We start from the raw sequence: 27,612 nt of genomic DNA on the forward strand, positions 1-27,612 counted from the left end.
GAAAGCCTGCACATGCAATTACTGTCATTTTTGTGCAGCAAGGAAACTCTGCACCTCTTTAATGACACAGACATATTTGTTTAAGAACTGCATAGTAGCTGAGGCAAGTTTAAGGTAGGCTGGTGTGAATAGTTTCAAAATATATAAAAACAAAAACATTCTTTTTTGCCACACAGCAGATATATAGATTGTCTCCTTGTGTTGAACTTGTTTAAAATTCTGATTATATGTGCTGGTTGGCTTCTATTCACAAGACAATTATTAATTACGTAAGTATAAAATAAGGATAGTTCAAAAAGTGTGTAACCAAAGTCACGTGCTGGAGGCTCTTTATTCTAATGACTTAAGAAAGCGTCACATTTTTATTTCTAATTAACCTATCAATAGTGATGTCGCTTAAATACTCCATAGGAATATTATCTTCTCATTATTGCCAGAAAACATGCTGCCCAATTTCATAGCTCAGTTGTTTTTATGCATGGATGGAGAATATGAATTAACTTGAACTGAAACAGCCTGCTTTTTTAGGGACAACTGTCCGCCATGCACACTAGTTTCATAAGTACATTTAATAAATTAATATGCCAGGAAAAATGAATAATGTTTATTTTTATGCTTATACATTACAGGAATACAATACAGTAGCATTTTGTTCATTAATTTAATCATCTCAGTAGATAAATTAGTTGATTCTGATAGTTATTTATCTCGACTAGTACTAAAAATTCTGCCAGAGCTACATTCTTTTAAAAAAGAAACGCCACATAAAATTAATGCTTATGAAAGCTTCCAGATTCTTAGCCCTGGAGACTGCATTTCCACAGAATAAGTACAGCACAGGCAGCAGCCATGCAAGCTTCCCACAGTGACCTGCCAATGGGCGTCATCCTTAAACTGGTGGGAATATTCTGAGGGAGGGGAAAATAACTCATTCATGCCTTGTCCTTTTTGTTGAGACTGCCAAGAAGGTTACAAATCACTGTTAGTGCCAATTTAGGGGGGTGGTTATTGTGCTGCAGTGCTTGCCTGCTGGGAACTGGAATGAGACCACTAACTCATTTCACATAGGCCATCAAACAGCCATCAGATGGGCTGCTTTCATTATAACTCTGCATGCAGATCCCTTGTGAAGCTGTTCTTAAAGAAAAAAATTGACATAAAAGATTGGAAGCCACAATGTGTGGCTTTATGAGGCCAAAATATTGAATTCCAAGGACTACATTCTCCAAACCCTGCATGCTATCTGTGCCTTTAAAAACTGGAGATTGGGTGCAAGTGTTTTTGCGAGCTGCCACACAAAAATTACACCAACACTACATGTTAGTACCAGATGCTAATTCTCCAGGGATTTGAGGTTCGGTTCAGATAAACATCCCCACCTTTCTAGATGCTTATCTAAACCATTTAGGGACTATCCAGATCATTTTATCCCCGCCCCACTTAACACCACTCCTTTCTTCACAGGCCTCACATGACAAACACAGAAAATAACCTTTACTCCTGCAAGCCCTGTCTCTCCCACGGCCTTGAGAAGTCTTCTCACATGAGATTCCTCCCTCCATGCACATCTTCTGTGGGTACCAAAGTGGCCCAACCCTTCTCCTGTGACTTGTTAATAGGGAGGGACCAGCCTGCAGCACTCCATTTCCCCCATGTAATATCAACGTCTGGGGGCAGCCAGCCAGCCCACTGCCTCCTTACCTCTGCAACAGGACAACACCAGGATCTTCCAGTCCAGGCTACTGTCACTGCACGCCAGTATGTTCACAGGCTGGGTTGGAGATGCCCAGGCTATATGAAGCTGGTGTATTAAACAAGCCATTTTCACAACATAATTTAATACGTGGACAAAGAAAGAATACCGTCTAGTGTAAAAGCACAGGGGACCGGAGCCACAAAGGGTCTTAGCTCAATTCAAGATTGTAGCGTAGACATGCCCTATATTAGGTCAGTTTACTGCCACCACTTGGGGCAGAGTTTCTCCCCTCCAGTGAGGAGATCCACGCCTGGAGTCCAATCAGTTGCCATGCTCCCAGCAGGGAGGCGAGAGCCTGGGAAGGGGCAGCTGGGCTCCTAGCCAGGAGCCAGGAGACTCAGTGCAGCCAGATTCCAGTGGGGAGCCTGGGCGGCCGCCCAGCTTTAAGTGGAGACCCAGAAGAGCCCTGAAATTGGCAAGACAGACAACAGCTGATTTAAGGAACGCAATGTCTACATAGCCATTATGTTGCTCTAACTGCACTGACAAAAGCCGTATGCCTCTGGTGAGTGTGGAGTTATTATGTCGGTGTAGTAGGGCTCTTTCATCGACGGGAGCAAGGCTGTAGTGTGCACACTGACATAATTAGGCCTTACATCAACCTAACTGTGTAGTGCGGACCAGGCCTTAGGCATGGCAATGCTGATTGTCACAATGCCTAACTTGTAGGTGCCTAGAAAATCCAGCAGGCGTGCTAAGAGGCAACCTACCCAATTGGGCCCCATAGGTAAAATGGACATTTCCTGGTTCATGAATCACTCTAGGCTCAGCAGTCTCTAGATGGACTCCTAATGGAATCAAAATTAGCTCTACTCTTCAACAGTGGAGAGAGGAGGATGTGCCGTTGGTGTTCCAGGCCCTCAAAAGAGGCCTATACCATCAGGTACACTAGGGTTAGGCAGGAAATAGATGCCTGAGCGCCTTGAGTGAGGCATCAGTGCACATACCCAGAGGCAGAAATTCTGGCAGCTAGGGAACTTCTACTGCAAAAACTTAGGCACTGAGTGAGTTTAGGTGTTTTCAGGGTTAGTCAGCAGCCAAGCAGGAGTTTTGTGGCTCCAAGTGGAGGCTAAAACTTGGACATAGGCACCTACGCATGGGAGTTAGGTGCTTAAATAACTTTGTGGATCTGCACCAGAGTGACTAAATGTACAATGGCAATGTTGGTACATTAACCTATAAACTTTGTATATGTTTTTAAGACATCCAAGTGGAAAAGGGTTGCTCGGTAGCTGAGGTCTCATGCAATAGGCAGGACAGGTGTGTATGCCTTCCTAAGAGACAGCTGAGTTTTGCAGAAATGCCACTTTACAATAATGGTCAGATTTTCAGACAGCTCCCATTCAGCCCCTAAGTGAAGTGGCCCAATGTTCAAAGGCATTTCACCTGCAGCACCTTCCTTTGCTCTGTAGGAACTGCTGGGCGATGAGCACGCTTTAAACACTGGCCACTTCATTTAGGTGCCTAAATGAGAACTGAGCTCTCTTGAAAATCTGGCCCAAACAGAGTTTTGTAGGGGGCCAATTTCCCCTTGAGATGTTAATTAGTTGGACTAGGATTTTGGCCCTTTTAAAACTTCTCATGTTGTTTACACATTCTTTTATATTTTAAAACAAGTTGAAAACTCCCTAGTGACTCAGCTATTTGCTGCCTATGTTGAAAGAAATATTTTAATCCGTTAAATATATAAAAGGTTATTTTAATAGCAAGTTATTTTCTTCAATATGGCCAATGAGACCAAAACAAGGGCAACCGGGTGGCGGATGGAGAATATGATATTAACTTAACCTTTTTCCCTATTAAAATGGATTAAAATCTCTGTCCACTCAGGAGTGCAGAGGAGTTGCTCTGTGCTTTACAAGAAGGACTGTACTCTGAACTATAATTTTCCTGAGTGCCCACCTACAAAGAGTTTAAATCAAGGAGTTTTAAAAACATCTCCTCCATTGTATCTACCTTGGCACTTCTCTGCTCAGTGCATGGCATCATACAGTCTTCATAGTCTCTCTGTATTCCTCCCTACAATACATTTGGTACAGTCACTTTAGAATTCACTACACATGACCAGTAGTCAAGTACCTCCCACTGTGAGAAGGCTCTCGATACAGGTAAATGGAGTTGTGATCCTGTTGATCTACAACAAAGCAGACAAGCTATCGTAGCACTGATATATACTATTGTTTAACCTACACAGCTGTTTTCCTAGTGATTCTTCCTGAGTCGCTGATCTTCAGCAACGGCATCTTGTTTATACTGCCACTGCTCCTTCTGATATCATCCTATGTTGCATTTTGGAGTTTGGTTACAGGCAAAATGAATTGGTGGTTTCTTCAGCATAGCTGCAAAATATTAACGAAAGGGCTGATGTGCTGCTAATAGCGAGCTCACCGACCTGTCGCTTGGCCACATTGCTGATATAACTGTCCCGCAAAATGAGGGAGAGGCTGTGTAATTGTATTGCATGAACTGCAACAGATTTGCTTTTATATACACTTTCTCTACCAATTTCTGCCATGCTGACCAGATATGTCTGAAAGCAATCTCTCCCCTAATCATTGAGAAGATGTGAAGTCTCTGCGAAAGTCAGCTCTTCTCAGTAAGACAGTGGTAGCAGACTCAAATAGGTACCAAAACTGGAAGCATGACAGGAGTGTGGGGACTGTGAGTGGCTATGGATCAGACATATTACAAAGGGGTGTGTACTGTACATATACAATATGCAAATACTTATTTTTACGTGTGATGTACTTTAGGCTGTAAAATGCGGAAAAGATTTGATACTCCTGAGAGCTGGTGCAGAGTGTTACTCAGACGAGCACAAGATAAAAGTGATAGGCAGAAACCTTTGGGAACCTGATCCTGCATTAATGAATGTGCTGCTGCATAGCCATCAGACCTGCTTACTCTCTAGCATTTGATCAGTTTGCTTAGCTCTCTGGTCAGTCCCTCACTGTCTCTGGCTTTCCTCAGTCCCACTACCCCTTGCATAATGGGAACAGGCACAAGCAAAAGGGAAGAGGAGCAGCAAAAGCTTGCAGGTCCTGTGTCTGTACCACTTTAAGGCACCAAACATCAGGACAGGCAGGACTTGATATTAGATCCATTCAAGGCAGCTGAAGCTAAAAACCGGAGCTGCTGGTAGCCAGCCAGAGAGCATCAGGCCTGGGCCAAAACACAGAGCCCTACATCAATTTAGCAGCCTCAATATTTTCAGAAGTTAGATAAGTATCCACTTACCTGACTTAAACCCAAGATCTGAATCTCTTATAGTTTTCCCATTATGGCTAAAATATATGATTAATATCCCACATGCAAGAGAAAAACTAATGTTTTAGAAACTGCTGTGAAATGTATGCCAGTTTGCATCCACGTTTCAATTTTCAGTAGTGATAGATTCTTTTAATAAAACTAATTATTAAATAACCCAACTGCTTCAAAAGAACTTACAAACATGAACAAATTAATCCTCACACCATCTCTTGTGTGGCTGGTAAATAAATCACCCATTTTATGGAAAAGGAAACAAAGGCTGACAGAAATAGTAATGAACCTGACTGTGGACATCAGTCAACTGGCAAATCAGTGGCAACAGAGCTAGAATTAGACCTCAGTAGTTTGTTGGTCCCACTATAGTTCTCAGTTCGTTAGACTGTACTACAGGGCCGGCTTTCTGAATGGCGGGGCCCAATTCGAATACCCGACGGCGGGTTGGTCTGCTCCGGGTCTTCCCCCGCTACTGAAATGCTGCTGAAGACCCGGAGACCCTACCTCACTCCCCGCTGCCAAAATGCCACCGAAGACCTGGAGAGGACCCCCCCACCCATGCCCCCATCTCCCCAGGCCACCGGGTGAGTAAAAAAAAAAAAAATTAAAAAGACGCCTTAGGCGTGGGGCCCGATCCAGGGATTTGGCTTAAAGCTGGCCCTGCTCTACTAGCCCATCATTTAGAAAGAGCAGGGCAGTTTTTTTATGAATGCACAAATCTCACAAGCACCATGATGTTTCTATTTAACCTACAAAATAATCAGATTGGGACATCAAACTTTCCTAATTTACTTAATATTAGTGCTTCAAATGGTACTTTAAAATGGGATGATGCTCACTTAACATGATTTCGATATCATCACTGATAGGCCAGTGTGCCTATACCATGAACTTCAGGGTCCTGTGTGACAAGAGCAAAGCCAATACAGTCCTGCTTTCAGTGATAATCAATCCAGTAAAGCACAGAAGAGATGGAGAAGTTTCCAGTGACTCCAGCACATCAAGCAGTTCAAAGAAACCCTTTTTGTATAAGAGGCATGAGACATGTTACTACCACAATACATTAATTTTAACAAAAGATGAGCAACATAATATTCAATACTCAGAATCCATTCTGCAGGTTATTTAGCCTGTTGATACTATCCTTCAGATAGATAGGAACAAATGTAACTTGATGTGTCTGGCTGTCATTCAGGTAACCTGTGATCCACTGAATATGCCTATTTTTAAAAATGTTCATTTTATTGCAATTTTTGCCTGACTTGATATTTTTCTTACCTGACAGGTGGGGGATCAAATAATTGAAATCAATGGGGAAAGTACAAGGGACATGACACATGCCAGAGCAATAGAGCTAATCAAGTCTGGTGGCAGGAGAGTGCGGCTCTTGTTAAAGCGCGGAACAGGCCAGGTTCCGGAATATGGTGGGTTTTCATTATTTTTCTCGCTCTCTGTGTGTGTGTCTGTGTGTGTGTATTTAAATGACATTTATTGTATACTAAGTATCAATTACACATTTAGGTCCCAGCACTTAAGCACATACTTATATGCTGTCCTGAATATGGGTGGACTTATGAGCATGCTTAAGTGCTTCCTTGTACTGGTGTGGAAGATATGAACACATCATTTTCAGCTGTGCCAACCCTGTACAGGCAATGCTTAAAATATATCTACTGGTAGGCACACTTTGAGCTCTTTAGTGGCATCTCTGAGTGTGCTAGGAGTTGCTGATGAATTCTTATAATCTTGCTTGACAAAACAGTCCCTTCTAATACACTTCTATTGGTATTTCTCTGTACATTTGGAGTCATAGGGGCTGAGCCCACTCCCATGAGTTCAATGGCAAAACTTCAGTTGTGCAACAGTGAGCCCATACTGTTCATTTTACGATGTATTTCTTAAGCTTTCTCATTTATCAGACAACCGAGAATTTACATACATGACGTAATGAAAGTCAGTTCTGAATAAAGAGACAGCATTTGCTCTTTTGGAAGTTGTACTGTAATAGGACCTTTTAATCTTATTTTTAAATTTTGTTTTTGTGTTTATATTTCCTTGGAATTTTTTCTGTTCTAACTTTTTAAAAGGCTTCTAAAAAGTGTGTATAATTTCAGGCAATATTGAACCATATTAGTTATCTGACAGAATGCAATGGTGTATGTTATATAAGTATGTATTTAGTGATATCTTGAAATGTATGCCAATATATCAATGCACATTTAGCCCCAAATCCTGCAAACATTTACTCATGCTTAAATTTACCACCATAAAAAATCTATGGGTCTACTCAGGCCACGTCCACACTACAGACTAAAATCGAAATTAGTAAAATCGATTTTATAAAACAGGGTTTATAAAATCGATTTTACGCGTCCACACTAGGGCACATTACGTCGGTGGTGTGCATCCATGGTCCCAGGCGTCCATCGGTTTCCGGAGCGTTGCACTGTGGGTACCTATCCCATAGTTCCTGCAGTGTTCCCTGACCCTTGGAATTATGGGTTACTACCCCAGTGCCTGATGGGGCAAAAATCACTGTCGTGAGTGCTTCTGGGTACAGCCTCATCCCCTCCCTTCCTGAAAGCAGCAGACAGCCATTTCGCGTGTTTTTTACTGGGTGAAGTGAGCAAACGCCATTTTTCAGCAAGCATGGACCCTGGTCTGATCAGTACCTTGATCGTGGATGTTGTAAACAGTTCACGCATTCTCGTGCTGTCTATGCTGAACCATGAGCAGCAAACGCAGGAGTGGAGGCTGCAGCTACGGCAGCGCGGCGACAAGAGTGATGAGGACCTGGAGACTGATTTCTCCGAAACCGCGGGCCCCCGCGCTTTGGAGCTCCTGATGGTAATGGGGGAGGTTCTACCCATTGCTCGCCGATTTTGGGCCCGGGAAACAAGCACAGAGTGGTGGGACCGCATAGTTTTGCAGGTGTGGGACGATTTGCAGTGGCTGCGGAACTTTCGCATGCGTAAGAGCACTTTCTTTGAACTTTGTGACTTGCTTTCCCCTGTCCTGAAACGCGATAATACCAGGATGAGAGCAGCCCTCACAATGGAGAAGCGAGTGGCAATAGCCCTCTGGAAGCTTGCAACGCCAGACAGCTACCGGTCAGTCGGGAATCAATGTGGAGTGGGAAAATCTACTGTGAGGGCTGCTATGTTGCAAGTAGCCAAAGCAATCATTAAGCTGCTGCTACGAAAGGTTGTGACTCTGGGAAACGTGCAGGTCATAGTGGATGGCTTTGCTGCAATGGGATTCCCTAACTGTGGGGGGGCCATAGATGGAACCCATATCCCTATCTTGGCACCGGAGCACCAGGGTACCCAGTACATAAACCGCAAGGGGTACTTTTCAATGGTGCTGCAAGCACTGGTGGATCACAAGGGACGTTTCACCAACATCCACGTGGGATGGCCAGGAAGGGTTCATGACGCTCGTGTCTTCAGAAGCACTACTCTGTTTAAACGGCTGCAGCAAGGGACTTACTTCCCAGACCAGAAAATTACAGTTGGGGATGTTGAAATGCCTGTAGTTATCCTGGGGGACCCAGCCTACCCCTTGATGCCATGGCTCATGAAGCCATACACAGGCAGCCTGGACAGTGGTCAGGAGTTGTTTAACTACAGGCTGAGCAAGTGCAGAATGGTGGTAGAATGTGCATTTAGGCGTCTCAAAGGTCTCTGGAGAAGTTTACTTACTCGCTCAGACCTCAGCCAAACCAATGTCCCCTTTGTTATTGCTGCTTGCTGTATGATCCACAATCTCTGTGAGAGTAAGGGGGAGACCTTTATGGCAGGGTGGGAGGCTGAGGCAAATCACCTGGCCGCTGATTACGTGCAGCCAGACACCAAGGCAATTAGAAGATCACACCAGGAAGCGGTGCGCATCAGAGAAGCCTTGAAAACGAGTTTCATCATGGGCCAGGGTACAGTGTGACTGCTGTGTTTCTTTCCCCTTCATGAACCTCCCCCCCCGTATTGACTCCTGCTGCAAGCAACCTACCCTGCACCCTTCCCTAGCAGCTTGCTTATGGAAATAAAGTTACTATCTTTTAAAAACCTTGTATTCTTTATTAAAAGTCAATCCCTGTAAGCAACCCACCCTCCCTCTTGCTTTAAAAAGCATGTAATTAAAAATAGATTACAGAGAAATAACAAGGTACACCGGTAGTGGTTTTGGAGGAGGATAGGAGGGAAGAAAAAGGCCATTAAGGAAGCCGTGAAAACGAGTTTCATCATGGGCCAGGGTACGGTGTGACTGCTGTGTTTCTTTCCCCTTCATGAACCTCCCCCCCCGTATTGACTCCTGCTGCAAGCAACCTACCCTCCACCCTTCCCTAATAGCTTGCTTATGGAAATAAAGTCATTCCCTGTAACCAACCCACCCTCCCACTTGCTTTGAATAGCATGTCATTTTAGGAAGAGTAAGAGAAATAAAAAGGTACCCCGGGAGTGGTTTGGGAGGAGTATAGGAGGGAAGAAAAAGGCCATTAAGGACATTTCAGTGTAATGACAGCCTTTTGGTTGGACTGTCCACGGGGGTGGAGTGGGCAGGTGCAGAAAGCCTTCCCCCACGCGTTCTTACACGTCTGGGTGTGGAAGATATGGGACATGGTGAGTACTGAGGGAGGTTAAACATGGGCTGGAGTGGCACTCTGTGACCCCGCAGCTCTTCCACCAGACTTCGGAGGATGTCAGTTTGATCGCGCAGCAGCTCCAGCGTTCCATCCCGCCACCGCTGATCTTCCTGCCGCCACATCTCATCTCGAGCGTCCCTCCTGTCCTCACGGTCACTGGCAGCTTTCCTGTACTTTGCTACCACGTCTTTCCACTCCCCCAGATGAGCTCTTTCACTGCGGGTTACTGCCATGATTTCTGTGAACATCTCCTCCCATGTCCTCTTCTTCCTCAGCCTCCTTATCTGACCTATCCTTCGGACTGGAGTAGGGAGGCTTGAAAAATGTGCAGCTGCATGAGGGGGGGAAAAGAGTGATAGAAGGATCATAAGAGATACATTTCACAGAACAATGGTTATACTCTTTCACAGAGAACTACAGTATTCACCGTACGTAGCACATGTCACTTCACTACAAGGTCGCCTTTGGATTCTTTTAGTATTTAGTGCTTGCGGCTGTGGTGTAACAGATCAACACAGACGCAGGTCCAGGGATTACAACTCAGCTTGCAGGCGGACCTGGTAAGGCATACATCTAATGGCAGTTAACCGTACAACCTCCTCCTTTCCCCCCACCCCTGGCTATTAGCAGGTAAAATTCATGCTGGGCAGCCAAACTGCTAAAAAGCACATCTTTTGCTTCTTTTCTTATGCCATCAGAAAGGTTAAGCACTAGAGGAAATTGTGAATGGTTTTCCCCCGCACTCTGCATGTCTGCTGTAATGGCAGGTCACTGAAACCTTACTCCCTCCCCCTTTCCCCCCCTCCCTTGGCAATTAGCAGCGAAAATTCCTGCTGCCCAAATGCTAAAAAGGTCAGCGCCATTAGAGACACCTCCCCGTAGGAATGGGCAGCTTTTTCCTTTCCACCCACATGGCTAACTGCAAGGGAAGGATTTCTTTTAAGCCGCAGGAAAGCATCACCGTAGGAATGGTCATCTTTGTCCCCTTAATAAAATACATTAATTTTTACCAGGTGACCATGAACGATATCACTCTCCTGAGGATTACAGACAGAGAAAAAGAAATTATGCTTCTTGAATGCCAGCAATCCCCGGGACCATACGCAGCTAGGCTTTGTCATGCAATGATACCCGATTACGTGCTCCAGGCATGGCGTGGTAAAGTTTTGTACCATGGTGGACGGAATAAGGCTGCCCTGCCCAGAAACCTTCTGAAAAGGCTTTTGGGGTACCTACAGGAGTGCTTCATAGAGATGTCCCTGGAGGATTTCTGCTCCATCCCCAGACATGTTAACAGACTTTTCCAGTAACTTTAATGCCAGCTAATGCATGCAAGCTCTCATGGCAAATCAATCATTAAAAAATGCTTGCTTTTAAACTATGTTTTATATTTAAAAAAGTACACTCACCAGAGGTCGCTTCCATGGCTTCATTGTCTGGGCTAGTGGCTTGGGAGGGCTGGGAGGGTAATTCTGTCTGGGTGAGAAAAAGCTCCTGGCTGTTGGGGAGAATGGAGTGCTGTGTGGTCTCTGCAATCTCGTCCTCCTCTTCCTCCTCCTCATCTTCACAATCTGCAGAATCATCAGCAATGGCTGAGATTATTACCCCCACCTCGGAATCCACAGACAACGGGGGGCTTGTCGTGGCACAGCCCCCTAAAATTGCATGCAGCTCCGCGTAGAAGCGGCATGTTTTTGGCCCAGATCCGGATCTGCCATTTGCTGCTTTGGCTTTCTGGTACTCTTGTCTGAGCTCCTTCACTTTAACTCTGCACTGCACCGAGTCCCTGCTGTGGCCTCTCTGCCTCATGGCATTAGAAATTTTTTCAAAAGTTTTTTCATTTCGTCTACTGGAACGCAGTTCTGATAGCATAGAATCTTCTCCCCATACTGCGATCAGATCCAATAACTCCTGTGTGTTCCACGCTCGAGCTCTTTTCCTATTCTCCGGAGACTGCATTGTTACCTGTGCTGCTGAGAGCTCCACGCTGGCCAAACAGGAAATGCAATTTAAAAGTTCCCGGGGCTTTTCCTGTATGCCTGGCCAGTGCAGTAGAGTTCCTTTACCTGTCCAGAGCGGCCACTGGTGCACTGTGGGATACCTCCTGGAGGCCATTAACTTCGATTTCCGTCCACACTAACTCTAAATCGATTTAGTAATATCGATTTTAGGGTTACTCCTTTTGTTTAGCTGGAGTACAGAAATCGATTTTAAGACCCCTTAAAATCAATTTTAAGTGCCTTGTAGTGTGGACAGGTACAGCATTAAATCGATTTAACGCTGTTTAAATCGATTTAACGCTGTAGTGTGGACCTGGCCTCAGAGTAGTAGAGTTAAGCCTGGTCATAAGTATTTGCAGGATTTAGGTCCTTACAGAGCTTTACAAATTAATTTTATTTCCCTCTGGTGCATAGTGATTCCTCTGAAGTTATTACCACCAATATGTATGTATGGTAAGAACTATTACACACAATGCAGAAAAACTAAGAACTGCAGATTTATATAGACCCCTTAATAAAATCCCAGAGCTTTAAGAAAATAAATAGTAAGATAATAGCTATGATAAGCAAAGTTTAGCCTTACAATCAGTTTTAAAGATCTGTTGTAGCCCACTATAGTATCTACAAGTAAAATAAAGCAATTCCAAGACAAGGAACACGATAGCTAAAAGCCCTAACACTCTAGAAATGTATAACTGAAAAGCCTCAACAAGACAGGGTGCAGGCAAGGACTGATGATACATTATGATAAATTCTGTAAAATAAATAGTAGAAAGTTCAGAATGAACCTTAACCTGAAGCAACAAGAAGTTAAAATAACCAAAATAACCAAAAATAAGTAAAATATGAGGTGAGGGGGTTTGGCTAAGCAATCAGAATTTCAGTGGGGGCAGTGAATTTCATCCTTACGGAGCAGGGCTTACTAGTATAATATGTTGTATATGAAGAGGTTATGGCTAGTTACACCTGGGATTTAGAAGAATGCGAATTTGTTTTGTTTCCTGGTTTCAAGCCAAGCTTTAATATTTTATTTTCTATGATTTTTCAGTTTTTAATGGGGATACTTCATTCAGGTGATTTGCTAAAGACATATGTAGCCCCTCCCTCCTCCTGGATAATTGCTACTTGGGGTGGTTTCTCTCATCTCCTCACGTCGGTTGGGTCCTAGGTTCTTTTTTTGTGATGCCTGGTGCCTCCACCCAAGGTGCCTCCTGCTGTCCCTTGAGGAAAGGAATAATGCTAACACAGCTGGCAAGGAATATAAAGTCCAGGACACAAGAAACAATAAAGTACATCAACACAAAGCAAAGAAATGACACACCCAAAAGTAACTATAACAAAGGGAGACTTCATTGGGAGCAGGAAAATAGGATCTGAGAGGAAAGGATTAAGGTTAACTAATAAGAACTAACCATTAACAACTCAACAAATTGCCCACCCCGAACATTCACAATGCTTCCATCCCCCATCGCCCTCCCTGGCACCTTCTCGGGCACATAGCATGGTGAGGGTGGTTCTGGAGATGAGTACTGCAGCGCTGTGAAAATTGGCCAGCTTAAACAAATGGAAAAACATCCTCTTACGGTGTCTTCACCCCTTGGTGGGACAGGATCCTATCCTGGCTCCCTGGTCTGCTGTCCTGTGGGGCTCTTGGATGGCTCTCAGTAGTCGGGGCCAGACTGGATCACTGCCACTCTGGATGCTGATCTCTATCAAGCTTGAACTGTCTGACCCATGCACTAGATCCCACAGCCGTTCAAAGACTCTCTTTTGGGGAAGTGGGAGTTAATCAGAGACTCTCTGAGCTGTTCTGCTTCTTTTTCAGCTCCCAGCTAATTCAAACCTCAACACTGAAATTAAGGCCTTGTCTACACTACACAGTTTTGTTGGCAAAAGGCAGCTTTTGCTGACAAAACAGTGGAGGTGTCCACACTACAAAGCTACTTTTGTCAGCAAAACTGCTGCTTTACAACAAAATAAAACCACCTCGACAGAGGCATAGAGCTTTTTGCAGAAAAGTTAAAGCAACATTGTGACAGTGTAGATGCTGCCATTTGTTATATCTCCATAACTGTCCTCCCCCAGTATACCACAATGCCCACCGTGACCGCTCTGCTCACTGTTTTAAATGATGTATGTGAAGAGGTTATGGCTAGTTTAGCTACTCGGGCATGTGCCCCTCCCCTTTCAAAGATCCGGGACTAAGCTTTGACTTTCCTCAGCATGGAGAGCTCACAGAACTGCTGAGGATGTCGCTACTGGCAGCTGAGGAGTCTGTGGGAGAACTCAGAGGAATCACAGAACCATTAATGTAGAATCCTGCTCTCCCTGGCAGTAGGAACACAGCGGGCGGCTGAGGCTGGGGGTGGGGTGGGAGACTGCTATGCTGTGCAGAGCCGGGGGCTGATGTCGGGGGGTGTCCCTCTCCGCCTGCCTCAAGATTGGTTGCTCAGGTCACTGATGTCTGGTTGCTGATGTCTGAACTTAAAGAGAGAGCATGTCAACACATTCTCGCCCAACACACACACTTCCCCAACACACACTCTGTCTTTCTAACACAGGGGTGGGCAAACCTTTTGGCCTGAGGGCCACATCAGGGTTCCGAAAGTGAATGGAGGGCATGATGTAGTGTATTATAGGAATGTGCTACTTATGCTACCAGTCCTGGTGCTCTGAGTGCTGTGGTAAGGGGGCGGGGAGCAGGTGGGTTGGATAAGGGGCAGGAGGTCCTGGGGGGGCAGTCTAGGGGCAGGGAGGAGGGGGCAGTTGGATAGGGCATGAGAGTCCTGGGGGAGCCTGTCAGGGGGCAGGGGTGCGGATAGGGATCAGGACAGTCAGGAGATAGGGAGAAGGGGGGGTTGGGATAGGGGGTGGGGTCCCGGGGGGCGGTTAGGGATGGGTGGGTCCAAGGAGGGGGCAGTCAGGAGACAAGGAGCGGGTGGGTCTTGGATGAGTCAGGGGTTCTGAGGGGGGCAGTCAGGGGGCAGGAAGTGGGAGGGGTTGATGGGGGTGGGGGCCAGGCTGTTTGGGGAGGTACAGCCTTCCCTCCCTGGGGTTGTAATGTATTAAATTGCTCTCTGTAGGAATGTGCTACTTACAGTGTACTACTTATGGCTGCCAGTCCTCGTGCTCACTCCTACGGGGAGCAATTTAATACACTACACCTGGCAGCTCTCGCAGCTGCACTGCCTGGCAGGAACTCACAGCCCTGCTGCCCAGAGCACTGGCAGCACAGTGAGCTGAGGCTGCAGGGGGGGCAGCAAGGGCGGGGCCGGGAGCTGGCCTCCCCATCCGGGAGCTCAGGAGCCGGGCAGGATGGTTCCACAGGCCGTAGTTTGCCCACCTCTGCTCTAACATATACACTCCACTCACACACCATCTCTCGCACATTTCCCCAACACACACACTGTTTCTCTCTCTATCCCCCCAACACACACACCATGTCACACACTCTCCCCCTCTCCCTCCCACATACACTGCAGTCAAAAAGCAGCTAGCTATCTAGTAGGATGCTCATGGAATGATGGGATTAAGAAACCTGTATCATGTGACACTGTACCTGCCCTATAAGGCACTGCAAATCCTTCCCGAAGCACCCTGCTGCCAGTTGTACAGTGGGATAGCTGCCCCCAGTGCACTGCTCTTTGTGTCGATGCAAGAGCTGCTAGTATGGATGCGCTTTGCCCACACAAGAAGTATACTGTGGACATGCAAAAGTGGTTTAATTAAAGCAGCATAACTTTTGTTGCCAAAACTCTGTAGTGTAGACAAGGTCTAAAACTAGTCTCTGACTCTGAGTCAGGCTGACCCCCTCCCAGTGAGGGGCTGAGCAGCCCCAGCTCATCATCATTGGCCTCGCAAACTACTAGTCCCACACACTATTCTGTCCCCACTCCTGACTCAAAGCATGCTGGGAAATGGTGTAAGCAGGCTCTGGTAGCCATTACTGTTGTAGACCAGAGGGTAAGTTCCCCCTAGAAGTTCAATCCAGAGTTCCATGAGCTGCCAAACTCCAATTGTGGGTTACACATACAACTTCCATGCACAGGCAAAACTCTATTGTAAGTTCTACCGACCCCAGACAGTTTCCATTGAAGTCTATGGGAGTCTTTCCATTGTCGTTCCTGAAAGATGGATCAGGCCCTGAATGACTTAAAAATGCCTGCCCTAGAATTTGCAACAGGAAGTATAGAGTTTAAACAATTTCTACCTCCTGAACTTTAATTTCAGTTTCTGAGTTCCATGATTTCATGTTTTTTTGCAAAGTAGGTCAATTTTTCTCTGAATCGCCATGATTCGGATGCCTGGTGCAGTATACCCTAGTCATCTGAAGTTAGACTTAATCAGAAACTGGAGTTGAGTGCCTACCTCCAAAACAAAGATGTCCTTATTTACAACAAAATAAGATTGTGTTATTGAAATGCAATGCTAAATTATACTCATTGTCCTGGAGGATTACGTAAGAATATAGGGAAGACTAAAGAATAAACTTTTTAAAAAGTTTCTGCTTCAATACATGCAATTATATAAAAGAAAATGATTTTGGGGGATGTGCTTGGGGGAGGCAGGGTTTTATCTGTAATGGGTTGGGAGGGTGTATTACATTGACCCTTTTTATGTGTTCTTATAAATAATATATAAGCACCTAGGGGTTTAGATAAATCAAAATACATAATATAAATATTACATTTTTAAATTAAAAGTTAACTTTATCCTCAATATTTTGTGGTGTCACTCCCATTAACACCAGTGTAAGTCTCCCAGCTACTGCCCCTTACTGTTCTGAAAATATTAGCATTAGTGTCCGTCCGACTTCAGTTGAGATCATCTAAGACGTTCATACTGAGAAATTTTTACCTCATCTTCTCACCTGGTAAAAGTGTCAGGACATGTGGTTGTGGTTGATAGGTAGGGCCCTACCAAAATCACCGCCATGAAAAATGTGTCATGGACTGTGAAATCTGGTCTCACCCCGTGAAATCTGGTGTTTTGTGTGCTTTTACCCCATACTGTACAGGTTTCACAGGGGAGACCAGTGTTTCTCAAATTGGGGGTCCTGGCCCAAAAGGGAGTTTCGAGAGGATCGTGGTATTGCCACCCTTACTTCTCTCCTGCCTTCAGAGCTGGGCAGCCGTTGACTGAGGCAGCAGCACAGAAGTAAAGGTGGAAATTCCATACCAGGCCATCCTTACTTCTGTGCTGCTGCTGGTGGTGGCTCTGCCTTCAGAGCTGGGTTCCCTGCCAGCAGCCACCGCTTCCCAGCTCTGAAGGCAGTCCTGCCACCAGCAGCAGCGCAGAAGTAAGGGGAGCAGTACCGCAATCCCCCCTACAATAATCTTGCGATCCCCCATAACTCCTTTTTCGGTCAAGATCCCTACAATTACAGCACCATGAAATTTCAGATTTAAATAGCTGAAATCATGAAAATTACAATTTTTAAAATCCTATGACCTTGAAATTGACCAAAGTGGACCATGAATTTGGTAGGGCCCTATTGAAAGGAGAAGGAGCTACCCACCGTTTTAGTTTGTTATTTATTCCCATGGACCCATCCTCCCCTACAAAGCTCAGTTTTAGAGGCAGAACTGAATCTCATCTCCTAGTGACTCATCATCTGCTTTTTATTGACACTACAGCCCCAGTGATGCGCTGTGTCATTATTTATCTCTGGACCATGTAGTAGCATGATAATTATATTTCCATGGCAAGGAGATTGCATCCCTTCTATACTGAGAGTTAGCTGAAGCCTCTCTCAGGTTTCCTTCAATCACTAATTAGAGATACTGGGTCACAACAGTCCTTTTTCCCTCATGGCTGCAGGCAGTCAATTACCCATTCTTTTCTGCAGTTAGAGTTATGAACAGAATTATTTATATAAACTAATAAATGAGGCATGCCTGTTACTCAAATTCAGATTTTTTTTTCTCTTGTGTGGTCAGCATTGGCCCTATTTCCTCCAGTGTTAGAGATCCTATTTTTCCAGCTTCCAACGGGATTGTTTCTCTGACCAGAACTTCTTATCCCCTTCCTGCCTCCCAGTTACTCGCAGCACACACCACCATATGCATGTCCTGGAAGTGCTACCTAGACACCTCATTCCAAGCCCTTAATCATTCTGAGAGCAGTGGAAATATTTAATGGGACAAGTTTCTAGCAGGTCCAATCCACTTCTTAAAGCAACCTTCATTGACACTCTTTATGCTTTTCCTGTGTGTTTTAATTTCCTGGTGATTTCAAGAGCTTGTTACAAGCTGTAATTCATGAATTCACACAAAATATTTTTTCCTGATATGACTTTGCTTAAAAAACAATTCTGCAGTAGGCTGCATTTTTAGGTATCTATCTTGCCAAACATGACATAATAACATGCTTGGAAGTGGGACCCACATGCCTAAATCTTTGCAGAATCGGGGCTTTAGTGCATTGCTAGTTATTTAAGGGAGGGAGGTTTTTGTAATTTAGTTACAACGGAAAGTTTCGGTATACACAAATGCTGGAATTAGCAGTGACTCGTTTTTCAAGAAGCCCTGGGGAAGCTCAGCTGTTTGAATTTCAGCACAGCCACGGTGACTAACACTGAAAATGACAGAGCTGATACCAATACAAAGACTTTTGATATGAAGGAATTTTCTTTATGATTTTGGAATTTAATAAAACCTTCAATTTTATGAGTTACAGCTCCTTTAAAAAGCACCTCAAGATGTCTTCCACAATTCAGCAGAATCTGCTTCTCAAATATATATGTATAATACCTCGATCTTTCACTAATATCATGACTTATTGCATGCTTGTTAGTCTTGGCTTTAGAGAAAGTCTTTTTCCTGTATTTATAAGCTTTTTACTCAGCTGCTCTAAACTTACTAAGGATTCTTTGTTCTAACAATAGTAATATATCTTTGTCACTGGTTCTGTTAATTCTAATGATTGGTCCTAGGCTGTTCCTCCCCTTCCTTTAGGAATGGTACCTTCCAGTCTCTCCATGTGCATGAAAAGTGACAAGCATGGGTCCCCATATTTCTACTTATTGGGCCACCCTAAAGACACGGTTTGTAAACTCTGCATGTATATTATCGTTCTCTAATATGCTTTTGTTTCACGCAACTGTTTTAACTGAGGCTTTTCCTACTTTTTTCTTATACGCTAGCTTATTGAGAGGCTCCTACTATATTGGACTGTTCCTAATAGCTGAGAACCTAATCAACTAAAGAGAATACCTATCTAGTTTAGATCCTTAAGAGTATATTTTCATTTCCTAGATGGGAGTGTAGCCCTGTAACTTCCACTGCTGCTAGTGGGAGAAGCCCGGCTATGTCCCTCTGAGAAGGTATCTTCTTGTATTTGTAACAAAGCTTTACGCTATAACGACAGCCTTCCTAGAAGAGTAACTAAAGGCCTTAGAAGCAATGCCATAGTTTTACCCTTTCTGATGGTACTTGGCTCCCCACAATACTGTTAATCTGAAGATAGATGTTATATCTTGACCTAAAATAATGTTGCTGTGCTTTTGTTGCAACATTCTGTAATAAAATTTCCCCCAAAAAATGCTGATTCAGATGGCACGGCTTTGCACTCAGTTTCAAGTTATTTCCTTCATAAATCAGGTCTTACTGCATGATTTGTTCAAAGTTACCAAATCATAATATATAGTCACAGCCCAGAAATGATACCTGAAAGGAAACATTTATTTTTCCTGGTCCATATTGATTGTGGTCATCAGAGAAATCTCAAAAGTAATCTCTGCTGGTACATTTAACAGTTATAGAAGTCTCTCGCAGAATAACTTTGTACAACGTAATATTTTCATTAAAACTGTGGCCTACTAGCAGAACAATCTAAAACACTTCAAGCAGAAAGGTTGGGAACAGAGAGGGAGATTTCCAAAGGTGTCTCACTGCCATTTGGGCCTTTGAAAATCTCCTCCAAATACTGTGCAAAGCCAACATTTCAGATCCTCTAACAATGTTTTCACAAAATATGCAGTCTCATTTGGGGTGAGGGGGTGTGAAGTGCAGCAGTCTGTTTTTGCGCATGCAGATCAGTTACCCATCTGATTGTCCTTTGCAAATGCAGTTATCCAGTTTGTGTCCCCAAATGTGACTTTGCATCTACAAACTGATATAACCATATATTTTGCTGACACAGTTTTAGAGGCCCTTTCAAAACCATTGTACTAACAGATTTTACACTTGAATCCAGTTCTCAGTTTTGTTTGAATGTCTGAGGCAGTACTGAGGGGGCTCAGTAAGGGAATTAATTTGTTAGTAGGGTGGAAATCAGAGCTGTACCATTTTACACAATCTGCTATCTCACCTCACTTCCGCTTCATGCTCATTGGCAAAGACAGTACAGGTCATCTTTCAAGATAGTGAGAGGTGAGATCATGCAGACAGAGAGCTGCACTACATAGCTATATCAGATTCATCTGGTAAGTCTATGTTCACAAACAGAGCGAGTTAGGTGACCTTGGTTCCACAATGAATACTATCTCATATAACCATGACTTTGCATGGTATATACACACACAGACACACTCAAATTACTTTTTGTTGCTTTAGAATAAAAAACAGGGGAAGGAACGTTGTTCCCTCCTAAAACTGGTAGATGTAGCACTCAGTAACTCAGCTATAGATGAGTGGCTGCCGATGTTATAATTATTATTTGGCCTTATTAGAACTTTTCTTGGAGCCAAATTTTGACAGAGACAGGGTGTCAGTCATCAACACAACATCTTTGTTGGATGGAATTTTCAGCTTCTATAACACATATGTTTTTAAAACTTCCCAGAAATAATTTATGAAAGATCTGCTCTAGAAATTATTTTGGGGAAGCTCTGTGGCCTCTGCTCTACAGGAAGCTAGACTGGATGGTCACAGTGGCCCCTTCTGCTCTTAGAATCTGTAAGTCTATGAAAATGAAAATGAACTAAAGCTACCAGCACAGTTCCCATAGTCCCTGAATAGTCAACTTCCAGTCCCTTCTGTCTTGATCTATAGTCAGACAAGGGACAGGGTTCCATTGCCTAGTCCTTCATTTACTCAGTCCCTTCAAAAAGCAACAAGGTGTGATATCAACTGACCGTCTTAGGAGCAGAAAGCTTGCTGTGGAAATTAACTAAGAAAGTACTGCTATACTGCCATTTATTTTAATGTAATTAGTATTTCACTTAGACTATTTCTTAAAATCCACCTCTCCCTTCAGTTTCTATATTCAGGACATTTCAGCTTGCACCTTTTGTAGCAGTCTAATGAAATTTTTTTTTATTTAATATGGAGATATACCTATTAGACTATGGGAACTGTGCTGGTAGCTTTTGGTAAATTATAAAACTGGAAGGGACCTTGAAAGGTCCCCTGCTTTCACAGCAGGACTAAATACCATCCCTGACAGATTTTTGCCCCAGATCCCTAAATAGCCCCCTCAAGGATTGAGCTCACAACCCCTGGGTTTAGCAAGCCAATGCTCAAACCTCTGAGCTATCCCTCCTCTCTGTTATTAAATCACTATTAATAGTCAAGATAATAGCTTTGTATTTATTTGAAAAAAAAGTCATGGAGTATTTTTTGGGCTCATCAAAAATTGAGCTGTATCTCTGACTTGTTTCAACAGTGAAATCTAAAGCTCATAACAAAAGTGAATGAATTTCCTGGACTTTTCGTATTGCATGTGTAATTATAAGATCAGCTACCCTGATGCCCTACAACAGTGGTCTCCAACCTTTTTATGCACAAGATTACTTTTTGAATTTAAATGCAAACCAGCATCTACCTCACCCCTTCCCTGAGGCCCTGCCCCTTCCCCAAGGCCCCACCCTGCTCACTCCATCCCCCTTCCCTCCATTGCTCACTCTCCCTCACCTTCACTCACTTTCACTGGGCTGGGACAGGGGGGTTGGAGTGCAGGAGGGGCTAAGGGGTGCTGGCTCTGAGAGGGGGTGAAGAGCTGGGGGTTGGGGTGCGGGAGGGGCGGCACTTACCTCAGGTGGCTCCCGGTCAGTGGCGCAGTGGGGCTAAGGCAGGCTCCCTGCTTGCCCCAACCCTACATCACTCTTGGAAGTGGCCATCATGCCCCTGCATCCCCTGCAAGGGGGTGGCATGTGGCTCCATACGCTGCCCCTCTCTGAAGGCACCGCCCCTGCAACTCCCATTGGCTGCAGTTCCCCATTCCCGGCCAATGGGAGCTGCAAGGACAGTGCTTTCAGGCAGGAGCAGCAGATGGAGACCCCTGCCTCTCTCTCTCCCCCAGGGCCTCAGGGGTGTGCTGCCCACTTCCGGGAGTGGCGCATGGCCAGGGAAGGCAGGGAGCCTGCCTTAACCCCGCTGCGCCACCGGACTTTTAGCGGCCGGAGATCACGATTGACTGGCAGAGCCTCCAGGATCGACCAGTCGATCGCGATCACCAGCTGGTGACCTCTGCCCTGCATATACCGACAGTCAAGTAAGTAAATGTCCAAGTGATTAAAAAGTGCTCTAGTGACTACATGTAATGATAAAGTGTATGCCTATGCATCACAAAGTATTTGAATCTTAGGGGGCAAAATGGCTTGGTATGCATTTTTCCCCTGGATTTTGCTGACCAGCATCCCTTTTAAAAAACGCCGTGCATTTGGATAACCACATATGCAGCACTGAGCCACTGTGCAGTATATAGACCCAAGCACCATACATAGAAACCTGACAGCTACAGCATAGGTGTCGAGTTTTAAGAAGAATTTGCAATGAGAGAGTGGTTGCAGGAAGGCCGTTCTAGGAAGGCAGGGCAGCACAAAAAGCAGGCAAGAGGACAAGCATGGGAGAAGGAGATAAATGGAGTAGACAGAAGGAAGGCAAAGATGGAGCAAAGGAGCAGAAGGAGGAATGGCAGGAGACAAGATCAGAGACGTGAGCAGGATTGAATAGTGATGGGCCTTGAAAGGGACACCCACGAGCTTGAATTTGATATGGAAGGGACATCAAAGTCAAGTTACACCTACCCTAGATATATATGTTGGGGGGTTCTGATCTTTAGTGTGTCAGTGATGAACACTGCCTTTTTTTTCTTTTCTTTTTTTTTAGTGGTGAGCCCTGTATTATCCATTGTGTAATGCATGACAAAATTAGGAAGCTGCTTCCTAATACTGTGTGTTTGCCTGTCTGGTATTAACTGTGAGCACAAAGCTAAACACCACAGGTGTCTTCAACCACCTGAGGACTGCCTGTGTCTAGTTCTTGACATGTTTAGAAGTTGTTACATTTGCATAGTAATTGGCTAATGAGTCTTGACTTGTACAGTTACATCAGATACCCAGGCCTGTTGAGAGTACTAATCAGATAATCCACTTCATTCTTTTGAAATACCTGTCTTATAAATCTCTAGAGCTCAGTGTTGAATGGTATTGGGAACTTGAACTGTCCCATATGTCAGACAACGATGGGAGAAGCAAAAATCAATAAGGTCATTTTGAAACAGTGCCCTTTCCTTATGCAACCACCTTGACTGAGCTGAGAACATTCATTCATATTCATGCTGCATTCCCAATAGCCGTCCTCTTATTTCTAGCAACACCAACTTAATTTCAGGAACTTGTGGTGTGGAAAAAAGAGGGATCAACTAAATGAATCAAAATACTGGTTGATAAAATTGGCCTAAAACCATCATGCAATTTGAATATGAGCTCCAAAAGGTTCTATCAGTTCTTAGACCTATGGGTAAAAACTATTCAAGGACAAAACTCAGTATTAAAATGTGTTTTACAAACAAATCCAAATAATTTTAACAAATATGTAGCAGTTGATGAGAGAGGAGAACATTCTTCAGTTGGGAAAATGAAAGGTATATATTGTCTGTCTTAAAATATAAAATGTGCTGTTACATAAAAGATTTATTGCCCTTTTATATCGGTATTTTGTATCTTTTGCTACAGAACTGAGAGTATAAAATGCCATTTGGAGAGACAGAGAGATGGGGAACATTTTCATAGGTTTTGTGGCAGTATGTCTGATCTTCCAAAGAACCGCTATAGAGTCTTTATTTTTTGAATGTACAGCTCCTGGAAGATAAATTCCAAAGTCAAAAGAGCAGTTCTGACTGCCTCTGTGACCTTGACCAAGTCACTTAAAACACTCTAACCTGCCTCACCCATCTGCAAAATGAGGGTGATAATATTTACTTACATACCTCGTGGGCTTGTTGTGAAGATGAATTAATGCTCAAAAACAGTTTAAAGATTAAAAATTCTAGTTAAAGACTAAATATTATTAATTATGATATTATTATTAATTATTATTAAAGTAGAACCTCACTAATCCACACACATTATCATTCATATCAAAATCGGCAGTCCATCTCCACATCTGAGCGGAGTTTTAATAAGAGTGCTGTACAGTCAGTTCTCTTGTTACTAAGCCTTAATTATTTTTACACAATATGCTACAGTAGATTTGCTAGTACCGTAAGAAGTGTATATGATCACAGCTAAATTACAGTGAATAAAATACATGACAAACCTTACCCTTGAGCTTTTATCCGTGGTTTGGTCACATAAACAGGCCTCCAGACTCACCTACCCTGTAAGGAAAAATAAAGTCCCAACTAAAGGGCTCTTCCTATCCCTTGTCTTCTTGTATTTGCTTGCTGTGTTTCCAAGACACAAACTCAAAGCCAGAACAACTCAACTCCAGTGACTGGGTAATAACCATCCAAGGCCTAGTCAGCTGGGAGGAGAGAGTTCACATCCTTCCTCTACAGTAAGCTCTTCTGCACTAACTTCCTCTTTCCTTTTAAAACCTTGCCCAGCTCAGCCATGTGATAGGAGGGAATCCAGTAACCCCTTACATGCTTGAATGCCTTTGCACCTTGTCACTAGTCACTTGCTGGATTTGGCAAATTAATAAGTCATTCACAGTAAGTCACCCAGACAATAGCATACGCAAGAAAAAATATTCTTTATGTACACCTTAAGGAGTCCCCCATATTCTGGTCAAAGATGCTTTTCCTCCCCTAATCCCTCCACCCATATTGTGTAAACATGCAGGCCATGATTCCTCCTCCCCAGAAAGCCCCGGCACAGCTCCTGTAATGGAGGCTCTGAAGACCATGTCTCTGTAGGTCACTGAATTAGCCAGCTGTAGGGGCATCTAACTTCCACCCCATGCTCTCTTGACTGGATGTAGGTTTTCTGGGAGGCACTTATATGTAGCACCTGGCAGAGGGGGGCCCAGTGGTCTGAATTTTCAAAAACTAGTGATTTGGGGTGCCCAACTTGAGTCAACTTAAAGGGACGTGATTCTCAGAAAGTGCTGAGCACCCACCTCTATGAAACAGACCTCAGTCAGGTGTCTCAGGTTGGACACTTCACACCTTTGAGCATAAAAATGGAGGCTACATCTCTGGACAGACAATGGGCTTGTCTATGCAGTGTAGTAGTGTGCATAAGTGGGGTGTGAATTCTAATGCACACCAATGTGTTGTGCACTAACTGGCCTGTGTAGACCCTGCTGGTAAGCATTAAAAGTTCCTTAGTGCGTGTTAACATAGTATTGTTTGAAACAGGACTACATTAATGTGCACTAGGAAACTTTTAACATGCAGCAGCAGGGTCCATGGGCACCAGTTAGTGTGTAACACATTGATGTGCATTGGAATTTACATCCCACTGATGTGCACTGCCATACCATGTAGACAAGCCCAATGAGACACCTTATTGCTTGGCTGTACAGCTAAAGAGTGTTCACAGGTTGGGATGCAGTGTCTTGGATCCACTCGTCCACTCCACATTCTCATTTCTTAATATTATACAAACAGTGGCTTTTCAGCTTGCTCAATGATATAAAATAAACAACCACCAGCGATCTTAGTAACGGATGCACTACTGTAAGCAACCAGATGTGCAAACACCGAGCATACATTCAGTAAAGAACAGTTATAGATCTGGAGTTTCTGAGAGCTATTAAACATAATAATGAATTTCAAAAATAACCCCTTAGTATAATAGTCTTTAGCAACTGGAAACCTACAGCTTCCAAGAGCTTTGTAGAGGCATGTAGGAAGTCCAAGTCCAGTCAACTGGGAAGGGAAGGCAGGCCTGTTTTCAAGAGTCCCAAGTGATCCTGTCTTCCCACTTTTGAAACTGTCCCAATCTATTTGTGATCTTTTTCCCAACTTCTGGTTCCTGAGCCAACAGCATTAGGTGGATAGTTGAGTTCTTGACATCTGTCCTGGATCCAAATTCCATTGAAACTGTAATTCTTAGCTTGAAAAACCTTTCAAACAAATATAATTATATTTTTAAAAACTCAGCAGAATGAGGTCACTGACACTTTTTCAATGCTATCTAGTAATTTTGAAAAACTTATTGGAACATATTGTTTGAACAAAGATGACTACAGAACATTTTATATACTGCAACAATTTTTTAAGTAGAATTGTGTATACTAACCAGCTTTCTAAGTGTCTAGGCTTTCCATCGATATTTGGATTGTACTTATAAACCATGTACTGAATATGAAAACGTTAATATCACCCATTCACTGACTTCCCTCTCATTATACTGGTCTTTTTTTGCAGGAGACTCTGTCCGGCATTATAAAGAAGAATTAGAAAATCTGACACCCTGATTAGCCGATAGCCATAATAACTAACCTGATCACAGGTGCTGCTGTGAATCTTCAATTCCCAGTATCCTACTTCTTAAAAGATGTTCTCTTAGACCCAGGTTCAGCTGCTCTACCCTGTTCAGCAAAACACTTAGGCACAGACTTAAGTGCTTTGTTCAGTAGGGATGGGCTTAAACACCTTGCTTTGCTGAACTGAGTCCTTAAATGGAAGTTAAGGGTGATCAGCAGAAGGCGCTCAGCCTCTAGCAGGATCAGCTTTCTATGGAAGTTCATTTGTTCAGCAACACATATACTCTCCAAACACTGGAAGTCAAGGCAACTTTTATTCAGCAAACCATGTCCTCAATATTAACAGCACAACTCTAAGAATGACAGCTATTTATCGACCAGTCAAAATGTGAGACTTCCTAATGCCTATTTTAGCTGCAATAATTAATAATTTTAATATTTAAATATAATTAATGGTGTAGTATCAACCTCTTAAATTATTCACTCTATATAGAATGTTTTTTTTCATTAATGCCACACATTTTATTAACATATGTATAAACAGTGTGGCTTAATGCTATTAATAAAAACTAATTTAAAAGTCATTATCTTTTTAAATTATACAGCTATTTGTAATATAGCTCTCCTTGCTATGCCTCAGCTCTGGATGAGATCTGCTCTGGCTTCCAATAGCTCTTCATCCATGGTCTGGCCATATTGAAATAATATGCTTTCCTCATTAAATATACACGTCAGTGATTTTCAAGTTAGATTCCTAACTCTGCAAAACTCTCAGGCAGTAATATAAGAATAAGGAAATCACTGGGAATTTTGCCTACGGGCACATAAGAGGGTCCTCACAAGGATGTGTGGGAGACTTCCTCTCTGATCTATTTTAGGACACATACCGTTTTGTATCTAAATACAGGACAAAATTAAAAGTGGCATGAAGTGAATCCAAAAGGAAGCAACATCTGGCCATTCAATAATAAAGAGTCTGAAAGGAATGATGGCAATAGGGCATGAAGGGAACTGGGATGCACCTAAATGAAGCATAGAGGGAGACTCTGGGGATTTTCTACAAACTAAGTGCTCCAAGCTTTCAGTGCAGCTGTCTCCTATATCTATCCCCTTTTCCCACCCAGGTATAATTCCACACTCACATGCCTCTTACGGACTTGCTGATACCTGCAGGAGTGGGCCCTGCTCTAAGGAGCCTCATGCAGAAATTATCCACCAAACCCAATTCAAACCTTTGTCACTTATCAAAACAAAGAGAATTCCCCCGAAATCACTTTGTTCAAAAGAATTAAGATTAAATGGGTTTCACCCACCAAAAAATTACAGACAATAAAAATTCCAAACACTACCAAG

General features: G+C 43.6%; 1 protein-coding gene across 12 annotated transcripts in view; it reads left to right on the forward strand.

The window, feature by feature from the left end:
- Positions 1 to 27,612, forward strand: part of MAGI2 (membrane associated guanylate kinase, WW and PDZ domain containing 2) — a 1,116,388-nt gene that overhangs the window by 1,077,733 nt on the left and 11,043 nt on the right. For 9 of the 12 annotated variants that reach the window (XM_050936773.1, XM_050936777.1, XM_050936776.1 and 6 more), the window contains one exon: positions 6,306 to 6,444. In XM_050936773.1, coding sequence (XP_050792730.1) covers positions 6,306 to 6,444 — 139 coding nt within the window. Of the gene's footprint in view, positions 1 to 6,305; positions 6,445 to 18,615; positions 18,705 to 27,612 lie in introns of all 12 variants that reach the window. The other 3 variants (XM_050936782.1, XM_050936783.1, XM_050936784.1) reach the window with 1 other exon arrangement.

The sequence above is a fragment of the Gopherus flavomarginatus genome, chromosome 1 (genome assembly GCF_025201925.1).
Source record: "Gopherus flavomarginatus isolate rGopFla2 chromosome 1, rGopFla2.mat.asm, whole genome shotgun sequence".
Taxonomy (NCBI): Eukaryota; Metazoa; Chordata; order Testudines; family Testudinidae; genus Gopherus; species Gopherus flavomarginatus.